The 19,389-nt window shown below is 44.7% G+C and overlaps 1 protein-coding gene across 3 annotated transcripts in view; it reads left to right on the forward strand.

Annotated features, from left to right (window-relative positions):
- SLAIN1 (SLAIN motif family member 1) overlaps positions 1 to 18,764 on the forward strand; it is a 62,132-nt gene extending 43,368 nt beyond the window's left edge. For all 3 annotated transcript variants that reach the window (XM_054720235.1, XM_054720236.1, XM_054720237.1), the window contains 3 exons: positions 10,027 to 10,182; positions 14,071 to 14,353; positions 17,694 to 18,764. In XM_054720235.1, the coding sequence (XP_054576210.1) occupies positions 10,027 to 10,182; positions 14,071 to 14,353; positions 17,694 to 17,769 (515 nt within the window). In that variant the 3' untranslated portion in view covers positions 17,770 to 18,764. The remainder of the gene's footprint in view (positions 1 to 10,026; positions 10,183 to 14,070; positions 14,354 to 17,693) is intronic.
- The last annotated feature ends 625 nt before the right edge of the window (positions 18,765 to 19,389 follow it).

Raw genomic sequence — 19,389 nt, forward strand, 5'->3', positions numbered from 1 at the left:
CATTTCCCAGCTTTCTTAAGTACATTATCAAGACCTTATCAGTTTGGTCTAAATTCGAATCTGTAATTGCCTGGCTTCTGATTACATTGTCCCAGATTTATAGACCTAGGGCTTCAAGAACATCACCGCAATGTAGCTGGCACAGAATGGGCCATAAATGGGAGCATCTTTTTGCTGTTGCCAGTTCAGCTGTGGGATGGGCAGGGTTGTGCCAGTTGAGGAGCTCGTAGTGGATCTCCATGGAGCCCGAGGCACTGAGTTACCCTCCCTCACCTTTCCCACAACCTCCAGCCTCCTCCTGCCTGTTTCTAGCACAGAGTGGTGGATGGTTAGTGCACGATGATGCTTGGAGAGGATGCTGCTTGTCACATCCAGGTTACGGGGAAGTTGGAATATGTCTTTCCCTCCGATCCTGACATCTAGAATTGGGATCTGTGTAGCAGTAGGAAAATGGAGGCTGATCTTTGGCATGGTATTGGAAGCTGATTAGCCCTAATGTCAATGTGGTGAGTTGGAATATGTGTCATTCTCTTGTGTGGTTTTCTGTCTGCCTCTTCATTTGTCTTCCTTCTCCACTCTCAGGAGTTACACTCCTTGACTTCCAACAAATGATAGGGAGAACAACTGTAATGTTCTAAGCCTTACGGTATGTTTTCTGTACTAATAATCACTCACACGCAGGTCTGTGTACTATGGAGAAACAAACCATATTTATACAGGTATAGCATCCTACCTAATAATAGAGTAATATGCAAATTGACCATACCTTTGCTACACCCACAAGCCATGCCCACCAGCAAACCGTTGCAGGGAAGCTGGGGTGCGGCCGAGCCCAAGGCCGGAAAAGCCTCAGGCCTTGGGCACCAGCGGGGAGCCTGCACAGATTGTAGGCAACCCCTGGGGGTCGGCTCCTAAGATCCGTAGCAGGGAGGCTGGGGTGCAGTCAAGCCCAAGGCCGCCGCCCGGGGCCAAGCCCGGACCCTGAAAGAAGGCAGAAGGCGGTGGCCACAGCCAAGGCCTGGGTCCCTGCTGCCGGCAGAAAACTGGTGCAGGCAGCCAGGTGAATGAAGGTCTATTGCATGAATCTTTGTGCAAACGGGCTGCTAGTTTAATTATAAAGCACCGTTTCTCAAAGCTGAAGCCAGATGTGCTCGAGCAGGTAATTTTATAATATTGCAAAGCCAAATACAAATTATATTTGTGGTCATCTGTTACCATGTTTTTACTTCTTACCTTTTCTTTCTGTGTACTTGTGTCATTAATGCTAATTAAGAGATAATTGGAAAATATTAGTCCTAATTTCTCTGTTTTGTACCTTCAGATTTAAAAGAAAACAGTGGCAGCTAAAGAGTGTCATAGTGGCTAGTTTATAAAAGCTCATAATATCAGAAAGACAGTATATGCCATATGTTTAATGAAAGTCATAGCCTTATTTTACAATTGAGGGGGAGGGCACCTTGCATTGTTTCTCTGAAGAGTTTTTTGTCAAGTGCCTGTGAACATCATATCCTAGTTGTCAAGCAGATGCTGGCTCTGTATCTTGATTAGTACTGTCGAATGGGATCATTGTCTCACCTTGGAAAAGGGGTTTTGACTTACGTTAAACACCATTATGAGCAGGATTAGGTTTCCCCGAACCTGTGCTGTGTGACTCCTGTTAGGAAAGTGGAGCCATATCACAGCTCCGCGTCTGGCTGTGGTAGTTGCATGGTTTCCTACAAAGGAAAATGTGATCCAGTATCAGAACCTTCATGTGTTACCAGGGAATATTATTGGAACACAATTGTGAAATGAGAATGGTAACTTTGAAACTAATCCATCAAATATTTTTCTAAAATACCAAAATAATATAGATAGGAGAAAATAATTGTTAAATCATTGATGCATTAAAAAATAATCAAAAATAAACCAGAAATGTGTTATTTACATTTATTGCTTCTATAGCACCTACATGGTCTAGGTTCAAAAGAGATGGCTCTTAAAGGTTGTTGGAATATTTCTAGGGATCATAGGATTGAAATAAGCCTTTTTAGAGTAATTTACCAAATAGAAAACATGACTAAATCTTGCAGAATTTGTAGGACACAGCAGGGGTTATTGGTAGCATGCTGATGTAATCACTCTTAGCCGGAGGATCTACCTGGACCCCATTGACTGTTTGGTGGTAACTGAGTCTTTTCTTTATCCCCTGGTTCTTTAGTCTTTATTGCAGAGTGGGGAGTTTTGCTGCTCCTTTCCTGTGAGAAAACTCATGTGAAATCTTGCCTTGGTCTGTTCCTCCAGCTTCCTGCTGCATCTTAGTCCTTGAGGATAAATTGCTGGTTTCTTGTGAAGATAGAACATTATTTTTGATTCCTTGAATATTAAAATGTAACCACACAGGAACCTTATTTTCTTTCATCTGCCCTTTATTTTTATTTTTTTCCCTTTAACTCAAACTGGCCTCACCTAGTGCCCAGACTCACCCACCTCCCTCTCCCTTGCTTAGTCATTAAGCCCTCAGGACCATGAGGTTCTGGTCAGCGTCCAGTAGTCCTAGGAACAAAGCCTCGGGTCTGTTGACCACAAGGACAGAGTTCTGGTCAAACTAGAGATAACATCTAGTTGTTTCAGCTCCCGAATGACCCCCCTGACTGCATCCTTGTGAAACCAGACGAAGCGATGCCATGGCTGACATCAGGACCAGTTGCAATGATCAACTATCCCTACCTTAGTGCCAGCCCATCAGTGGAAACCACGACCCAAACTCCATTAGTCACCATGACTAATGATTTTCCCTGTATAATCCATTTCCTGGAAGCCATCGGGAGCCAGGTCTTTGAGCATGAGCTGTGACGCCAGGCATGGCACCATCTCCTTAAAAAATCCTTTCTTCTTTAAAAAAATATTGATTTGAGAAGGGAAGAGGAGTGGGGGAGATGGAGAGAGAGAGAAAGAGAGAGAGAGAGAGAGAGAGAGAGAGAGAAAGAGAGAGAGGGAAGCATTGATTTGTTCTACTTATTTACGTATTCATCAGTGATTCTTTTGTTTTCTTTATTGATTAAGGTATTACATATGTGTCTTTATCTCCCCATTTCCCTCCCACCCCCCACTCATGCCCTCACCCACCTGGTGTCTGTGTCCATTGATTAGGCTTATATGCATACATACAAGTCCTTTGGTTGATCTCTCCCCCTTCCCGCCACCCTTCCTTACCTTCCCTCTGAGGTTTGCCCAATGTTTCTCTGTCTCTAGATCTGTTTTTGTTCATCATTTTATGTTGTTCATTATATTCCACAAATGAGTGAGATCATGTGATATTTATCTTTCTCTGACTGGCTTATTTCGCTTAGCATAATGCTCTCCAGTTCCATCCATGCTGTTACAAATGGTAAGAATTTCTTCTTTTTTACAGCAGCATAGTATTCCATTGTATAGATCAGTGGTGGGCAACCTTTTGAGCTTGGTGTGTCAAACTTCACCAAAAAACTGAGCATAACTCGGGTAGTGTGTCACTTTGAGGAAAAAACTAACTCCAAGAATCTAGTCGCAAATGTTTCATCCTCAGGAGCAGCAAATGTTTCATCCTCGGCATGCAGCCGCGTGTCATCAGAAATGGCTATGCGTGTCAGTGCTGACACGCGTGTCACAGGTTCGCCATCACTGGTATAGATGTACCACAGTTTTTTTAATATTTGCAGATGACATGATACAGTATATAGAAAACCCTAAAGACTCAATCAAAAAATTATTATATTTAATAAATGAATTCAGCAATGTAGCAGGATACAAAATTAATGCCAAGAAATCTATGGCATTTTTATACACCAATAGTGAACTTACAGAAAGAGAGATTTAAAAAATCCCATTTACCATTGCACCAAAAATATTAAGATACCTAGGAATAAACTTAACTAAGGAGATAAAAGACCTGTACTCAGAAAACTACAGGACACTGAGAAAAGAGATAGAAGAAGACATAAACAGATGGAAGAACATACTGTGTTCATGGATTAGTAGAATCAACATCATTAAAATGTCCATACTACCCAAAGCAATCTATAGATTCAATGTACTCCCCATTAAAATACCAATGGCATACTTCAAAGATCTAGAACAAACTCTCCAAAAATTCATCTGGAATAAAAAAAGACCCTGAATAGCTGCAGCAATCCTGAGAAAGAAGAACAAAGTAGGAGGGATCTCAATACCAGATATCAAGCTGTTGATTCTTATAAGTCCCCTTACCTGGGATTGAACCTGCAGCCTTGGCATATCGAGACAATGCTCTAACCAACTGAGCTACCCGGCCAGGGCAAATTCTTACTTTCTTGGCTGCATCTCATGTTCATATTTTATTGGGCTTTGATGTGTGCAGGCAAATGGTCCCTGTCAGTCGGTAACAAAAGTAAACATGGCCACTAATAGATTCCACATTGTTTGACAGGAAAAGGTACCTTCATTTCCAGATGGTCCCAGACGCAACTTGGAGATCACAGCTTAGTTCCAAAGGAGTAATGTTTTAAATATTTACCCTTGACAGCCTTTATTTTTAAGATTGTATTTCAGATTTAAGTCTTTGTGAAACTGACTTGATACTTAAATGAGTAAAGATAGGTTTTAAAGACTGATACATCTGTATTAACAGAGATAACAGGCATAAGGACCAAGTCTAATGTGTGAGTCTTGATTGGATTGTGTGGTTTAGGAGGAAAAGATTATGGAAGACATTCTTGAGAGGCCTGGAAATTGTTGTGTATGGATTATTATAAACTACTAGTGGCCCGGTGCACAAAATTTGTGCACAGGGGGGCAGGGTGTCCCTCAGCCCGGCCTGCACCCTCTCCAATCCTGGGACCCCTCGGGGGGGACATCCCTCTCACAACCTGGGACCACTGGCTCCTAACCGCTCACCTGCCTGCCTGCTTGATCGCCCCTAACCACTCTGACTGCTGGCCTGCTCGTCCCCAACTGCCCCCCCTACTGGCCTTCTCACCCCCAACTGCCCTCCCTTGCTGGCCTGCTCACCACCAACTGCCCCCCCCCCCCGCCAGCCTGCTCGCCCCCAACTGCTGCCCTCTGCCAGCCTCTCGCCCCCAACTGCCCCCCTCCCCCACGGCTGGCCTGATCACCCCCAACTGCCCTCCCCTCCTGGCCTGATTGCCCCTGATCGCCTCTGCCTCGGCCCCGCCACCATGGCTTTGTCTGGAAGGACCTCTGGAAGGTCTCCTGGTCTAATTAGCATATTACCCTTTTATTAGTATAGATAGAGGCCTGGTGCATGGGTGGGGGCTGGCTGGTCTGCCCTGAAGGGGGTCCCAGATCAGGGTGGGGGTCCCCACTGGGGGCGGTGCCGGCCTGGGCTAGGGGCTAGGGTGGTTTGCAGACTGGCCACACCCCCATAGGGGTGGGGGGGCCCTTTGGGGGGCGTGGCCAGACTGGGTGAGGGGCTGAGGGCCATTTTCAGGCTGGCCATGCCCCCATCATGGTGAGGGTCCCTGCTGGGGAGCATGGCCGGCCTGAGCGAGGGACTGAGGGCCGTTTGGGGGCGGTTTGCAGGCTGGCCAAGCCCCTGGCTTTGTCTGGAAGGATGTCTGGAAGGTCTCCCGGTTTAATTAGCATATTATTCTTTTATTAGTATAGATTATCAATTTTTTACATGTCATGACAGTATTGTGATTCTATAGAACTTTCTTACTAGGCCTTACCTAGATTTCAAATTACCTGAGTACCTCCAGATTTCAAATTTAAAATAAACAGTGGCAGCTAAAGAATGTCATAGTGACTCATTTATTAAAGCTCATAATATCAGGAACACAATGTATTTTATGTGCTTAATGAAAGTCACAGTGTCGTATGAAAACAGAGAGAGGACATTTAGGGTTAAAGTGTCAGAAGGTATGCAGCTTTTATGTTGCTTAACAATAGCAAACAATCTACACTAATAAAAGAGAAACATGCACATCAACCATCACTCTGCTACACCAAACCACGCCCACCAGCCAATCAGGAGCAAGTATGCAAATTAACCCAACCAAGATAGCGGCCGGCCATGGAGCTGGAGCAAGCAGGAGGCTTGGGTTGCCCCGGCAATGGAGGAAGCCAAGCCACCCGCTGGCCCTGGCCTCCACTCAAGGCTACAAAGTTTCAATTATAGAAGATAAATAAGTCCTAGATACTTGCTTCCAGCTGGCCCTGGCCTCTGCTCAGGGAGGTGCTGAAAAAAAGAAAAGAAAAAGAAAAAAAAGAGGGTCTGGGATCTTGGGTTGCCAGGGGGTGATCAGGCCAGGATGGGATGGAAGGGGCCATTGGGGGTAAGCAGACCAGCAGGGGGGCCAGTTGGGGGTGAGCAGGACATCAGGGGGGGGCAGTTGGAGGTGAGCAGGACAGCAGGGGGGTCAGTTTGGGGTGATCAGGCCAGCAGGGGGGGCAGTTGGGGGTGAGCAGGCCCGCAGGCAGAGTGGTTAGGGGCAATCAGGAAGGCAGGCAGGCAGGTGAGCCAGCAGTCCCGGATTGTGAGAAGGATGTCCGACTGCTGGTTTAGGCCCGATCCCTGTAAACTGGCAGTAGGACATCCTTCGAGGGGTCCCAGATTGGAGAGGATGCAGGCAGGGCTGAGGACACCCCCCCCATGCATGAATTTTGTGCACTGGGCCACTAGTATATACATAATATATGGAGAAGAATTACTAGTAAATGTGACAAAATGAAAACTAGTACATCTAGATGAAAAAGATACAGATTTTTTTTTTAATATATTTTATTGATTTTTTACAGAGTGGAAGAGAGAGGGATAGAGAGTTAGAAACATCAATGAGAGAGAAACATCGATCAGCTGCCTCCTGCACACTCCCTACTGGGGATGTGCCCGCAACCAAGGTACATGCCCTTGACCGGAATCGAACCTGGGACCCTTGAGTCCGCAGGCCGACGCTCTATCCACTGACCCAAACCGGTTTCGGCGATACAGATGTTTTTGATACTACTTTACAACTATATATATATATATATATATATATATATATATATATATATATATGTATATACACACACACACACACACACATACACACACACACACACACACACACACACACACATGAAAACTTTTATAGTAAAGAGTTGGAAAATTAATAAACATGAAACTCAACTCATTTTCTAAATATTCCTATCTAATAAAAGAGTAATATGCAAATTGACTGTCACTCCAGCACACAAAATGGCCGCCCCCATGTGGTCAAAGATGGCTGCCCCCATGTGGACACAAGATGGCCACCACAAGATGGCCTGCAGGGGAGGGCAGTTGGGGGGAACTAGGCCTGCAGGGGAGGGCAGTTGGGGGGGACCAGGCCTGCAGGGGAGGGCAGTTGGGAGGGACCAGGCCTGCAAGGGAGGACAGTTGGGGGGGACCAGGCCTGTAGGGGAGGGCAGTTGGGGGGGGACCAGGCCTGCAGGGGAGGGAAGTGGAGGGGAGCAGGCTTGCAGGGGAGGGCAGTTGGGGGGGATCAGGCCTGCAGGGGAGAGCAGTTAGGGGCAACCAGGCCGGCAGGGGAGGGCAGTTGGCGGGGACCAGGACTGCAGGGGAGAGCAGTTAGGGGTGACCAGGCTGCAGGGGAGGGCAGTTAGGGGCAACCAGGCTGGCAGGGGAGGGCAGTTAGGGGCGACCAGGCTGGCAAGGGAGGGCAGTTAGGGGCGACCATGCTGGCAGGGCCGGGCAGTTAGGGGCAACCAGGCTGGCAGGGGAGGGCAGTTAGGGACGACCAGGCTGGCAAGGGAGGGCAGTTAGGGGTGACCAGGACTGCAGGGGAGGACAGTTAGGGCGACCAGGCCTCCAGGGGAGGGCAGTTGGGAGTGACCAGGCCAGCAGGGGAGGGCAGTTAGGGGCGACCAGGCTGGCATGGGAGGGCAGTTAGGGGTTACCGGGCCAGCAGGTGGGGCGACCAGGCTTGCAGAGTAGGACAGTTAGGGGCTACCAGCCTGGCAGGGGAGGGCAGTTAGGGGTGACCAGGCTGGCAGGAGATGGCAGGGGAAATTGGGCCGGCAGGGGAGCAGTTAGGCAGCAATCAGGCTGGCAGGGGTGTGGTTAGGGGGTGATCAGGCTGCCAGGCAGGCGAGCGGTTGGGAGCCAGCAGTCCTGGATTGTGAGAGGATGTCTGACTGCCCGTTTAGGCCCGATCCCACCGGATCGGGCCTAAACGGGCAGTCGGACATCCCTCAAGGGGTCCCAGATTGGAGAGGGTGCAGGCTGGGCTGAGGGACATACTCCCCCGTACATGAATTTCGTGCACTGGGCCTCTAGTAACATATAATTATTTCCCTGTACCTCTCTGCTGCTTAGTCAAAGTAATTTAATCTTTTATTGATAGAGACTCACTTTTTCATGCTAGTCATTAATATGTTCAAAAACCACATCCTCCAGTGAGGATGAAAAAAACACAGTGATAATGAGGTCCAAACCAGGTGATAGTAATGAAGATTCATTAAATATTTATGAGGCAGACTTTTGAGGACTTGGAAACAAGGGTGGAGAAGGGAGGCAAATCTTAGGAGATTCTCCAGATTTCTGGATTAGGTGACTTTCCAGATAGGGCATACAATCAGCAGATCTAAATAATGTGGAAAGGCCCTGTGTGAAGCAGAAAGAAATGAATCCAGTTTTGTACTTAATGAGTTTTGACTTAGTATTTAAACACTAAAGGCCCAGTGCACGAAAATTCATGCACTGGGTGGGGGGGATCCCTCAGCCCAGCCTGAACCCTCTCACAGTCTGGGAGTCCTCAGGGGATGTGGAGATGTCCTACTGGGGAGCGGGCCTAAGTCACAGTCTGGCCTCCCTCTGCAGGAGGTGACGGGACAGGCTGATCAGGGGATGGTGCCGCCCCCCCCCCCCCCATTGCCTCTCCATCACCACTGGACACCGCCCCCCTCCCCGCCATCGCCATTCCCTCCCTCTGCCCGCTGGCACACTCCTTGGCTGGCCTGGCGCCGCCTGCTTGCTGGCCCTGCCCCCCGCCGACTGGTCGTTCCACCATTCGGTCGATTTGCATATTATGCTTTTATTATATAGGATATCCTTTCTTTTCTAAGCTCCAGTGACCTGATATATGTATTTTAGTGGTTGTGTTTTTTTGGGGGGTGGGTGGGGAGGGGGAGGTATTATTAAAGAGAAAACTAACTTGTAGAGTTGCAGTCTTGAAGCTTCTCAGCAACACTGAGACCCGTGCCTGACTCTGCTGCCCCTAAGTAGTAGAAGATGTACATACCAAGGAGAAAGAAATGGAAGCATGTTCTTTTTAAAGCCTCTAAACGTTTGGTGGCATACTCTTGATAATTAAAACTTTTTAGAAGTTATATGGTCATATTGATGTGATCAGTGGATTTCTCAAAACATCTCAAGTTTGAATTTTAGTAATTTCTATTTTGATATGCTAGCAAAATATCCAGTGCTGGTTTTCACTCTTCTAGATTTTCATTAACAATTTCTAGTATGTTTTTAAAGCTAAATGGCTATAAGATTATTTTCTAACCTCACTTTGATACAGTTTTATTCACTTAATGTATGTGAACAAATATATCATTGACTAATCTCTACTTTTTTTTTTTTTATTGATTTCAGAGAGGAAGAGAGAGAGGGAGAGAGATAGAAACATCAGTGATGAGAGAGAATCATTGATCGGCTGCCTCCTGCACGCTCCCCACTGGGGATCAAGTCTGCAACCCAAGCACATGCCCTTGACTGGAATCGAATCCGGGACCCTCCAGTCTGCAGGCCAATGCTGTATCCACTGAGCCAAACCATCAGGGCTTGACTAATCCCTACTTTTTATAGAACTCATGTTCTTTTAGCAGTCTATTTGGTGCAAACTTTCTGGAGACGTTGAGTGTGTATTCCTATACAGAAGGTTAATTCCATTAGCTTTTTAATGAATATAATAATTTTATTTTTGAACAAAATACGATTTATATGTGTACTTACTTTTGAAAACTAGTATTTAGTAGGCATTACATTTGTGATTTTTAACTTGGTAAAATTTTTTTCTCTTCTAGACAAGCTCCGAAGAAGTATGCCTAATCTAGCTCGGATGCCAAGCACAACGGGTGTTAGTAGCAATGTGAGTTCTCCAGTCACCGTGCGAAATAGTCAGAGCTTTGACTCAAGCTTGCATGGAGCTGGAAATGGGCTTTCAAGAATACAGTCTTGTAGTAAGTACATCAATTCTTAAATTTTTTGTAATTTTTAGTTAGTCATAACACCATTAAGCAAATATCTTACTCTTCCATTTCTTGTTTTTCCTCTCAGGAACAATTTTCCCCTTATCTTGTAACTTTTTTTCCCCACTGTTAAAATTAAGTAGTATTTTTATCAGTACCTATGATACCAATTATATGTAATCCTTCATATCCAAGGATAGCAGCAGAAGCACTAAATGGTGATTAATTTCATACTAAATGGTGTACTTATCACACAAAATCTGTTTTCTTTATAGATCTGCCTCTTTCTGTCTACTTGATACCTTTACTTTGAAGAAAACATACCACTTCTGCCTAGCTGTTACTTTGGTGTTGTTTTTCACTACCCCACAGTCTCCCCCCCCGCCCCCCCGCCCTCAATGAAGTTTTATTTGTCTACTTCATTTCATCTTACCACACAGTCTGTCATTCTATGTTTTACTCAGCAACAAACAGAGTAATGAGTGTTCAGTCTGTTGTTCATATTTTTACTTTTTGTGGGGATGTGGTGGTTCCAGGTGTCCACACCCCCATTCCTGCTCATGTGGTCTATATTGGTAGTTGGGGTTAAGTCTGACCCCTGGGAAGCAGACTCAGTCGTAGTATTGATATGCCCAAACCTGGACGCCTGGACATGATTTGTCAACCAACAAAAGATTACTGTGTCCCAAAAACTTGATGGGAACAAAACTATAGCAGAATTTTACATAGACCTTATTTTTTTGTTGAATTTGACTACTATACACATATCTCAACACTCCTGGATATAGAATTCACCTACTATATACTTGAGAAAAACTAATTTAAGAAAATATTTTCAAGGGATCTAGAATAATCCTCTCTAATAAAATGGTAATATGCAAATTAACCACTCTGCTACATAAGCCACGCCCACCATCCAAGCCACGCCCACCAGCCAATCAGGACGAGTATGCAAATTAACCCCAGCCAAGATGGCTATAGCCACAGAGAGCAAGGTTTCCCAGGTAACAGAGCAAGCCAAGCTTTCCGATAGCCGTTGCAGGCCTAAGCCTCCACTCAAGCTACAAAGTTTCAATTATAGAAGGTAAACAAATTCAAACAGAAATAGGGGCAGAACGGAGCTTGAGAGAGCAGGCCAGGGTTGCCGGCGGCAACAGGGGAAGCAAAGCTTTCCGCACACCCTGGCTGGGCTCACCCATTTAAGGCTACAAAGTTTCAATTGTAGAAGGTGAATTAACTGCCACAGAAATGGCTGCCGCCCTGGAGGGAGCAGCAGGCTTGGCTCCGCTCCAGGCTACAAAGTTTCAATTGTAGAAGGAAAATAAATTCCAGATACCAGGGCATCTGCTTGGGTTGCCAGGGGGCATGGCCGGCCTGCAAACCACCACAGACCCCTCGCTCAGGCCACCCCACGCCCCAAGGGAACCCCACCCTGATCCGGGACACCCTTCAGGGCAAACCAGCTGGCCCCCACCCGTGCACCAGGCCTCTATCCTATGTAATAAAAGAGTAATATGCAGATTGACCATCACTCCAACACACAATATGTCTGCCCCCATGTGGTCAAAGATCCTGCCCCCATGTGGACACAAGATGGCTACTATAAGATGGCCAGCAGGAGAGGGCAGTTGGGAGGCACCCGGCCTGCAAAGGAGGGCAGTGGAGAGGGACCAGAATTGCAAGGGAGGGCAGTTGGAGGTGATCAACCCTGCAGGAGAGGGCAGTTAGGGGTGACCAGGCCGGCAGAGGAGGGAAGTTGGGGGCAAACAGGCTGGCAGGGGAGCAGTTAAGCATCAACCAGGCTGGCAGCGGAGTGGTTAGGGGGTGATCAGGCTAGCTGGCAGAAGCGATTAGGGGCAATCAGGAAGGCAGGCAGGCAAGCAGTTGGGAGCCAGCAGTCCTGGATTGTGAGAGGGATGTCCGACTGCCCGTTTAGGCCCGATCCCTTCGGGCCTAAACGAGCAGTCGGACATCCCTTGAGGGGTCCCATATTGGAGAGGGTACAGGCTGGACTGAGGGACAACCCCCCTCCATGCATGAATTTCATGCACCGGGCTTCTAGTAAAAGTATAATATGCTAATTAGACCGGACAGCTGAATGACCTTCTGGACTTCATTTCAGATGTCCTTCCAGTGAAGCCACAGGGGCCAAGGCAGAGGTGGTTAGGGGTGATCAGGCAGGCAGGCGAGCAGTTAGGAGCAATCAGGCAGGCAGATGTGTGGTTAGGGGTAATCAGGCAGGCAGGCGAGTGGTTAGGGGTGATCAGGCAGGCAGGCAGAGTGGTTAGGGGCAATCAGGCAGGCAGGCAGGCAAGCGGTTATGAGCCAGTGGTCCTGGATTGTGAGAGGGATGTCCGACTGCCAATTTAGGAGGGATTGGGCCTAAACTGGCAGTCGGACATGCCCTGAGGGGTCCTGGATTGCGAGAGGGTGCAGGCCGGGCTGAGAGGCCCCCCTCTCCCCCGATGCATGAATTTCGTGCACTGGGCCTCTAGTATTAAATAAAACTTATAGACATTTTCTTTTTGCTTTCCTCCTATTTTTATTTCAAAAGATATTTATTGTATATTCTATGCTTAAGTTCAAAATCAGCTAAAATGTTTTAGAAAATAGGGTATGTCCCTGTTTAACTGAATGGTAAGTATGAGGCAGCAAAGGCTGGAGAAGTTAGCAAACAACAGGCTGAGTTGTGTGCATAAATTTCTGTTAAATTTGTGCTTCAGTTTTCCCTTGGAGAAAAGAATTATAAAATTAAAAAATTTCTGCCAAACAGTTCAGTTTCTTAATGTGAAATTATATGCACTATTGGGCCAGTACATTAGTGAAGCTTTTAAGAGTCTTGCTCTGAGAGGTTTTTTCATTTTATAGATTTTGCTGTCCTTAATCAAGGTAGTAATAGCTAGCACTCGCTGAGTGGTTACGACATGCTGGGTACCTTGTAAGGCTTCATGTAGAGTAACTCATTTATTCTCCCCACAAACCGTAAATGTCATGATGAAAACTGTTTAGGAAGTATATCTGTAATAAGCTGAACTTTGTACTTACTGATGTCACCTCTGTCTTCCTTTCTATAATAACAGCTAAATTGTCCCTTGTATTTTCATGAAATCCTCCTCAAAGTAACCATCAAGAAATTCTAATGTCTTTCAAGCAAGGAAGAAATTGTCCTGTGAGAACTCAAAATTGTTAAAGAAAAGGAGGTTATTCTTAGACTATAATAATATATTAGTCTATATATATAAAAGGCTAATATGCAAAATGTCCCCTTGGGAGTTCGACTGGGAGAATGGGAGTTCAATCGCTCGCTGTGACGTGCACTGACCACCAGGGGGAAGCGTGGAATGAAGGGAGGTCCCGGCTGGCAGCCAGAAGGTCCCGATTGGCCCCGATCACTGGCCAGGCCTAGGTACCTACCCATGCATGAATTTCGTGCACTGGGCCTCTAGTAATAATATAATACAGTTAGGTACTCAAAAACGTTGCTGATTGATAGAATAGAATACTTTCTTGTCAAGAATTAGAATTTTCTAGCCCTGGTTGGGTAGCTCAGTTGCAGGCTTGATCCTTGGTCAGGGCACATACAAGAATCAACCAATGAATGGATAAATAAGTGGAACAACAAATCGATGTTTCTCTAAAAAATCAATATTTGGATTTCCCAATACTAACAGAGTCTTCTGGCAATTGGCAACATTGTATAATGCAATACAATTATATATAATATATTAAAAATTCCATTTTATATAGACATATATTAAAAGTCCCATTTTATATATACATATATCTTTCAGACAATATAGGCTTTTTAAAAATATAACATTTCTTAAGTTGGATAGTGATAGAAATTTTGTCTCATATGAACATCATTTTCTCTTCCAGTTCCATCACCAGGACAGCTTCAACACAGAATCCACAGCGTGGGTCATTTCCCTGTGTCTGTCCGACAGCCTCTTAAAGCCACAGCCTACGTGAGCCCAACTGTTCAAGGCAGCAGTAACACGCCTTTATCCAATGGCTTACAATTATATTCCAACACAGGAATCCCCACACCAAACAAAGCTGCCACTTCTGGGATAATGGGCCGCAGTGCACTTCCAAGACCTTCACTGGCAATAAATGGGAGTAACCTGCCTCGAAGCAAAATTGCACAACCTGTCAGAAGGTAAGAGTCTTCGTTCCCTGGTCTATGTTACTTCATTTGCAGCTTTAAATTAGAAGCTGCTCCTGGCACCTTGCCTTTTTCTTGGTCTCAGAAGTCAGGCTACCTCTTTGGCCTGACTTGTGTCCCTCTTTCTCTGGAAAGTGATGGGTGTGAGTGTCCCTGTGTGGTCAGGTCTTCCTCTCTCTGATCTCATCTTCTTCCTTCCTCCCTCAACACTTCAACCTGATGCCCTGTTTGCTTTAATTTACCAGGAAAGCTCCACCTCCAGAACTCTTGCATTTTCCTTCCCCCAAGTTATTTGCAGGGCCTCCTCCCTCTCTCTCCCTTCTTCTCCTACTCCACTTATCCTATCTAATAAAGAGGGAATTTGCTAATTGACCATCACTCCATCACAAAAATGGCTGCATCCACAGCTGAGGCCAATTTCCCATAAGGAGCCTTAACGAGCAATCAGCAGGGACCTGAGGCTACACCCTCCCCCTCCCCCATGGGGCTTGACAGGGGACCTCAGGCTGTGTCCCCCACCCAGCAGGGCTTGACAGGGGACCTCAAGGTGCGCTTCCTTCCTTGTACTGGGCTAGGGAACCTCAGGCTGCTCCCCCCGCCCCAGCACCAGCCCGGGGGACCTCAGGCCGTGCCCCACACCAGGTGGGGCTTGATGGGGGACCTCAGGCCATGCCCCCCACCCAGTGGGGCTTGACAGAGGACCTCAAGGCATGCCCCCCGCCCTGGTCTGGGCTGGGGGACCTTAGGCCACACCCGGCAGGGCTTGACAAGGGTGGGACTGGCTGGGTCTGGATCTAGCCCAATGGTGGGGGGACTGGCTAGGTCTAGGTCTCACTTGATTTTGAGGTGCATGTGGGTGGGCAGGGACTTGACTCTGGGTCCCATGGTGAGCCCCAGATTCTGACAGGAGGAAGGTTTTCACATACATTTTACTAATTTTCTTTCATCTCTGACACTTCTATTATAGAGAAAGGGCAAATAGCAATATTAAATTATTTCCTCTAATTAATCCCCTTTTAATGTGCACGAATTTTGTGCACCGGGCCACTAGTTAGTTTATAATGTGGTCTGACTCTCCTCACTAGAATGCAGGCTTTCTGAAAGGGGGTAGTTGATCTTTGCTTCATTGCTATATGTCCCTAATACCAAGCGGTGTGTCCAGCACAGAGTAGGATTGCAAATGTTTTATGAATCCATTTTTATATCAAAATGAGCCCAAATGTGTTAGGCACACATGCATTTGCACACATATACCTTCCCATCAAATGCATGGTTTAAAAAACATCTTAGTGATAATTAGTGGGTTTTGTTAGCTTGTGTAAGTTCATTGTGGTCCAGGTAACAGTCCTCCCCACTCCACAATTCTATATTACTTGCAGGACACATTTTAGATGAGCTCATAGTCATGAAGTACCCTTCTTGAACTTAGATATCCTAGAGCAGTGGTTCTCAACCTTTCTAATGCTGTGACCCTTTAATACAGTTCCTCATGTTGTGGTAATCCCCAACCATAAAATTATTTCGTTGCTACTTCATAACTGTAATTTTGCTATGTTATGAATCGTAATGTAAATATCTGTGTTTTCCAATGGTCTTAGGCAGGCGTCCTCAAACTACGGCCCGCGGGCCACATGAGGGTGTTTTTGCCGTTTTGTTTTTTTACTTCAAAATAATATATGTGCAGTGTGCATAGGAATTTGTTCATAGTTTTTTTTTAAACTATAGTCCAGCCCTCCAACGGTCTGAGGGACAGTAAACTGGCCCCCTGTTTAAAAAGTTTGAGGACCCCTGGTCTTAGGCGACCCTGCAGAGGTTCTCAAGCGGTTGAGAACCTCTGCTGAGCCTAAGACCATCGGAAAACACAGATATTTACATTACGATTCATTAACAGTAGCAAAATTACAGTTATGAAGTAGCAACAAAAATAATTTTATGGTTGGGGGTCACCACAACATGAGGAACTGTATTAAAGGGCTGCGGCATTAGAAAGGTTGAGAACCACTGTCCTAGAGTGTTTTACGGTTAAAAAAAATTCTATAAAAGTGGGTTGAGGAGAGCTTGGAAGATGAAACAATGGAGGCAGCAAATGTAGACAACTCTTTATTTTATTTATTTTATTTTATTGATTTTTTACAGAGAGGAAGGGAGAGGGATAGACCGCTAGAAACATCGATGAGAGAGAAACATAAATCAGCTACCTCCTGCACACACCCCACTGGGTATGTGTCCACAACCAAGGTACATGCCCTTGACCGGAATCGAACCTGGGACCCTTGAGTCCACAGGCCGAAGCTCTGTCCACTGAGACAAACCGGTTAGGGCTAGCCAACTCTTATAAGAAAAGAATATATGAAGGAGGAGAGGGAGGGAGTCAGTAAAAGTTTGAAAGGGATGTGGAAACAAGTAATTTTTCTTTATGTACTGGTATGTATAAATAGTTTTGCTTTTTTATTTTCTGACTAGAAGTCATAGGTGCTCAGGTCAGAAACAAATTCAGAAACTATTGAAAAACACAGAAAATAAAGGCTGACTGAGAATCCTACTACCCAGATAGAAATAACTTTGGTGTGTGTTTGTTAGATAAATTCTCCCCCAGTGAGTGCAGAGCTGTGTTGTGCTTATGGCTGAATAGAACGTACATAGGTTATTTGACACACACTGTCGAGATGAATAGGACCATCTGTTTGTCTCCAACCTAACCTGGAAAGGTTGTCACTACCAGACTATTTGTGAGGGTCTGTTTTCCAAAACTGGAACACACTGGGAATTCTTTGCCAATCTGATAGGCAAATGTCTGATTATCCATAAGGTTTAAAATTTCTTCATGTTATGCTCTGGCCAATGTGGCTCAGTTGGTTGAATGTCATCTCATGCACCAAAAGGTCTTGGGTTCAATTCCCAGGTTGTGGGTCCCTGATTGGGGTGCATATGGGAGGTACCCCATCTATGTTTCTTTCTCCCTCTCCCTCTCTCTATAAAAGTCAATAAAAACATACTTTTAAAAATTTATGTTAATTTGCTGTTTATAGTCAATGAAGTAACTGTTTGTTTTGGGGCCATTTTTCTATTGAGTTTACCTTTTTCTTTCTGATTAAAGTATGTTTTATACATTAAGGGTATTGATCATTTTTCACTCATGCCCACACAGAGGACATAGCACTGTGGTGATCACTGGGTTTCTGCAGATGCGCATGTTGCAAGGCTCCAGAGTGTGGAACACAAGGCTCACTTGGGGAAGTGCCGACAGGTTGTCACTACTGGAGGAGCAGATGAAAGGAAGCAACGTGACCTGGAGGGTTATTCACACTCTGTTTCCTTTTTCTTACCTTTATAGCTTCCTTCAGCCTCCAAAGCCTCTGTCTTCACTCAGCACGCTGAGGGACGGAAACTGGAGAGATGGTTGCTACTGACGCAGTTTTATGTACCCTTGAAGAATGGGGAAGAAGTGGAAATGAGGGTTGTATTACCTAGCTGGCTGGGTAACAGTGGATGTCAGGATATTCTTTCCCTTTTGCATTTTAACATACTTACTGCATTGTTTTTCAATGAACCAATCACCAGAGACTAATTATTGCACTTAAATATTTGCCTGAGATACTGCAGCATTCTCAAATCCATGGTTGCAGTATTGCGACACTTAGATCTAGAAAGTTTTTGTAGAACTGCTACGTACCTTTTTGAGAGAATTGAGATGTATCATTAATGCTTTCTTTGCCATATGAGTTTTTAAAGTAACTTGTTCAATTTACTTACGTGTTCTAAACATCTTCCCATTACATGTTCTGTGTTTTAATACATTACATATTTACAAATATGTTCGATCAATGTATGCTTTGAAATTTACTTTTTTATAGTTTACAGGAATTTTATTTTTTGTGCCTATTTCTTTTTACACCTACGTGAACCACTATGGAACAACTTAAATTTTGTGCCATAAAAATATTTTTGTGGTAAGGTACTATTTTTTTAACTCTGAGGATATATCAGCAAAAATCCACCAAACAGTTTCAGAGACATAATTTTGTGTTGAATGAGCACTGTGTAATCTGAAGCATTGCAAGGAGGTAGCCAGACAGCAAGTTAAATGGTCTTGTCTTTTTCATTGTTAATTTATTGTCACACATGGGTTTCATATTTATAAAGGCATCACAAGCTCATTGCACTTAATACCTGCAATGTTTGCTACTATACCACCACTGATTTTCAATACTTTATTACAGAGGATGAAACTGTAATGTTTTATTAACAATGCTTCTGGAAATGAATGCATTTTAAAGCAAATAAATCTTTTTGATAGACCTTTTACAAAACCCATTTGCACTAATGAATGCTTTTCTTATGGTATATGACTTAATATTTGTTACTGTGTACACTGCTGTTTTGGAATGTTCAGAAATAAAGACTATTTCAGCAATATCAGGTCATGTATGAATGTGCAGCATAAATGTATGACTACCATATATATATCTCATCACATTCGTGAATGTGGTCATTGTTGCTACGTTCTCATGCAGGACATTTATAGCTAAAGCAGGTAGATAGGATATCCACATTTGTAAAAATTATTTCTTTCTCTAAAATACTTGTAAGGTTTAGTTTTAGTCCCATTTAGAAGGGCTACTAGAAAACTCAAGTACCCTGTTATCTAGAAACACATTTATGGCTGAACATGATCAGGAGAGATTTTAATACTTTGTGGGGATTGAACTTGAAATACTTTCTCAGTATCAGCAAAATATTATCATTATTCCACATTATATTTAATATTTGTTGGAAGACTTTTCATCTGAAGGTACAGTTATAGAAAGATGATGCAAGGGTTTTAATGTTTAAGAATAGAGTTCTGCCTAAAGTCCTTGGAGATTTTTATTTTTAAAAAATGTGCCTTTAGATAGGATTCTATCTAAAATTAACAGACAGGCTTTAAAGTAGCTTGTACTTTAAGTGAAATGTGAGCTAGAGGAGGAGAGGTATCAAGGGGGAAGTGATATGCAATACACACTTCTTTAGTGATGAGACTGTGCTAGATA

The sequence above is a fragment of the Eptesicus fuscus genome, chromosome 8, assembly GCF_027574615.1.
Source record: "Eptesicus fuscus isolate TK198812 chromosome 8, DD_ASM_mEF_20220401, whole genome shotgun sequence".
In the NCBI taxonomy this organism is placed as follows: domain Eukaryota; kingdom Metazoa; phylum Chordata; class Mammalia; order Chiroptera; family Vespertilionidae; genus Eptesicus; species Eptesicus fuscus.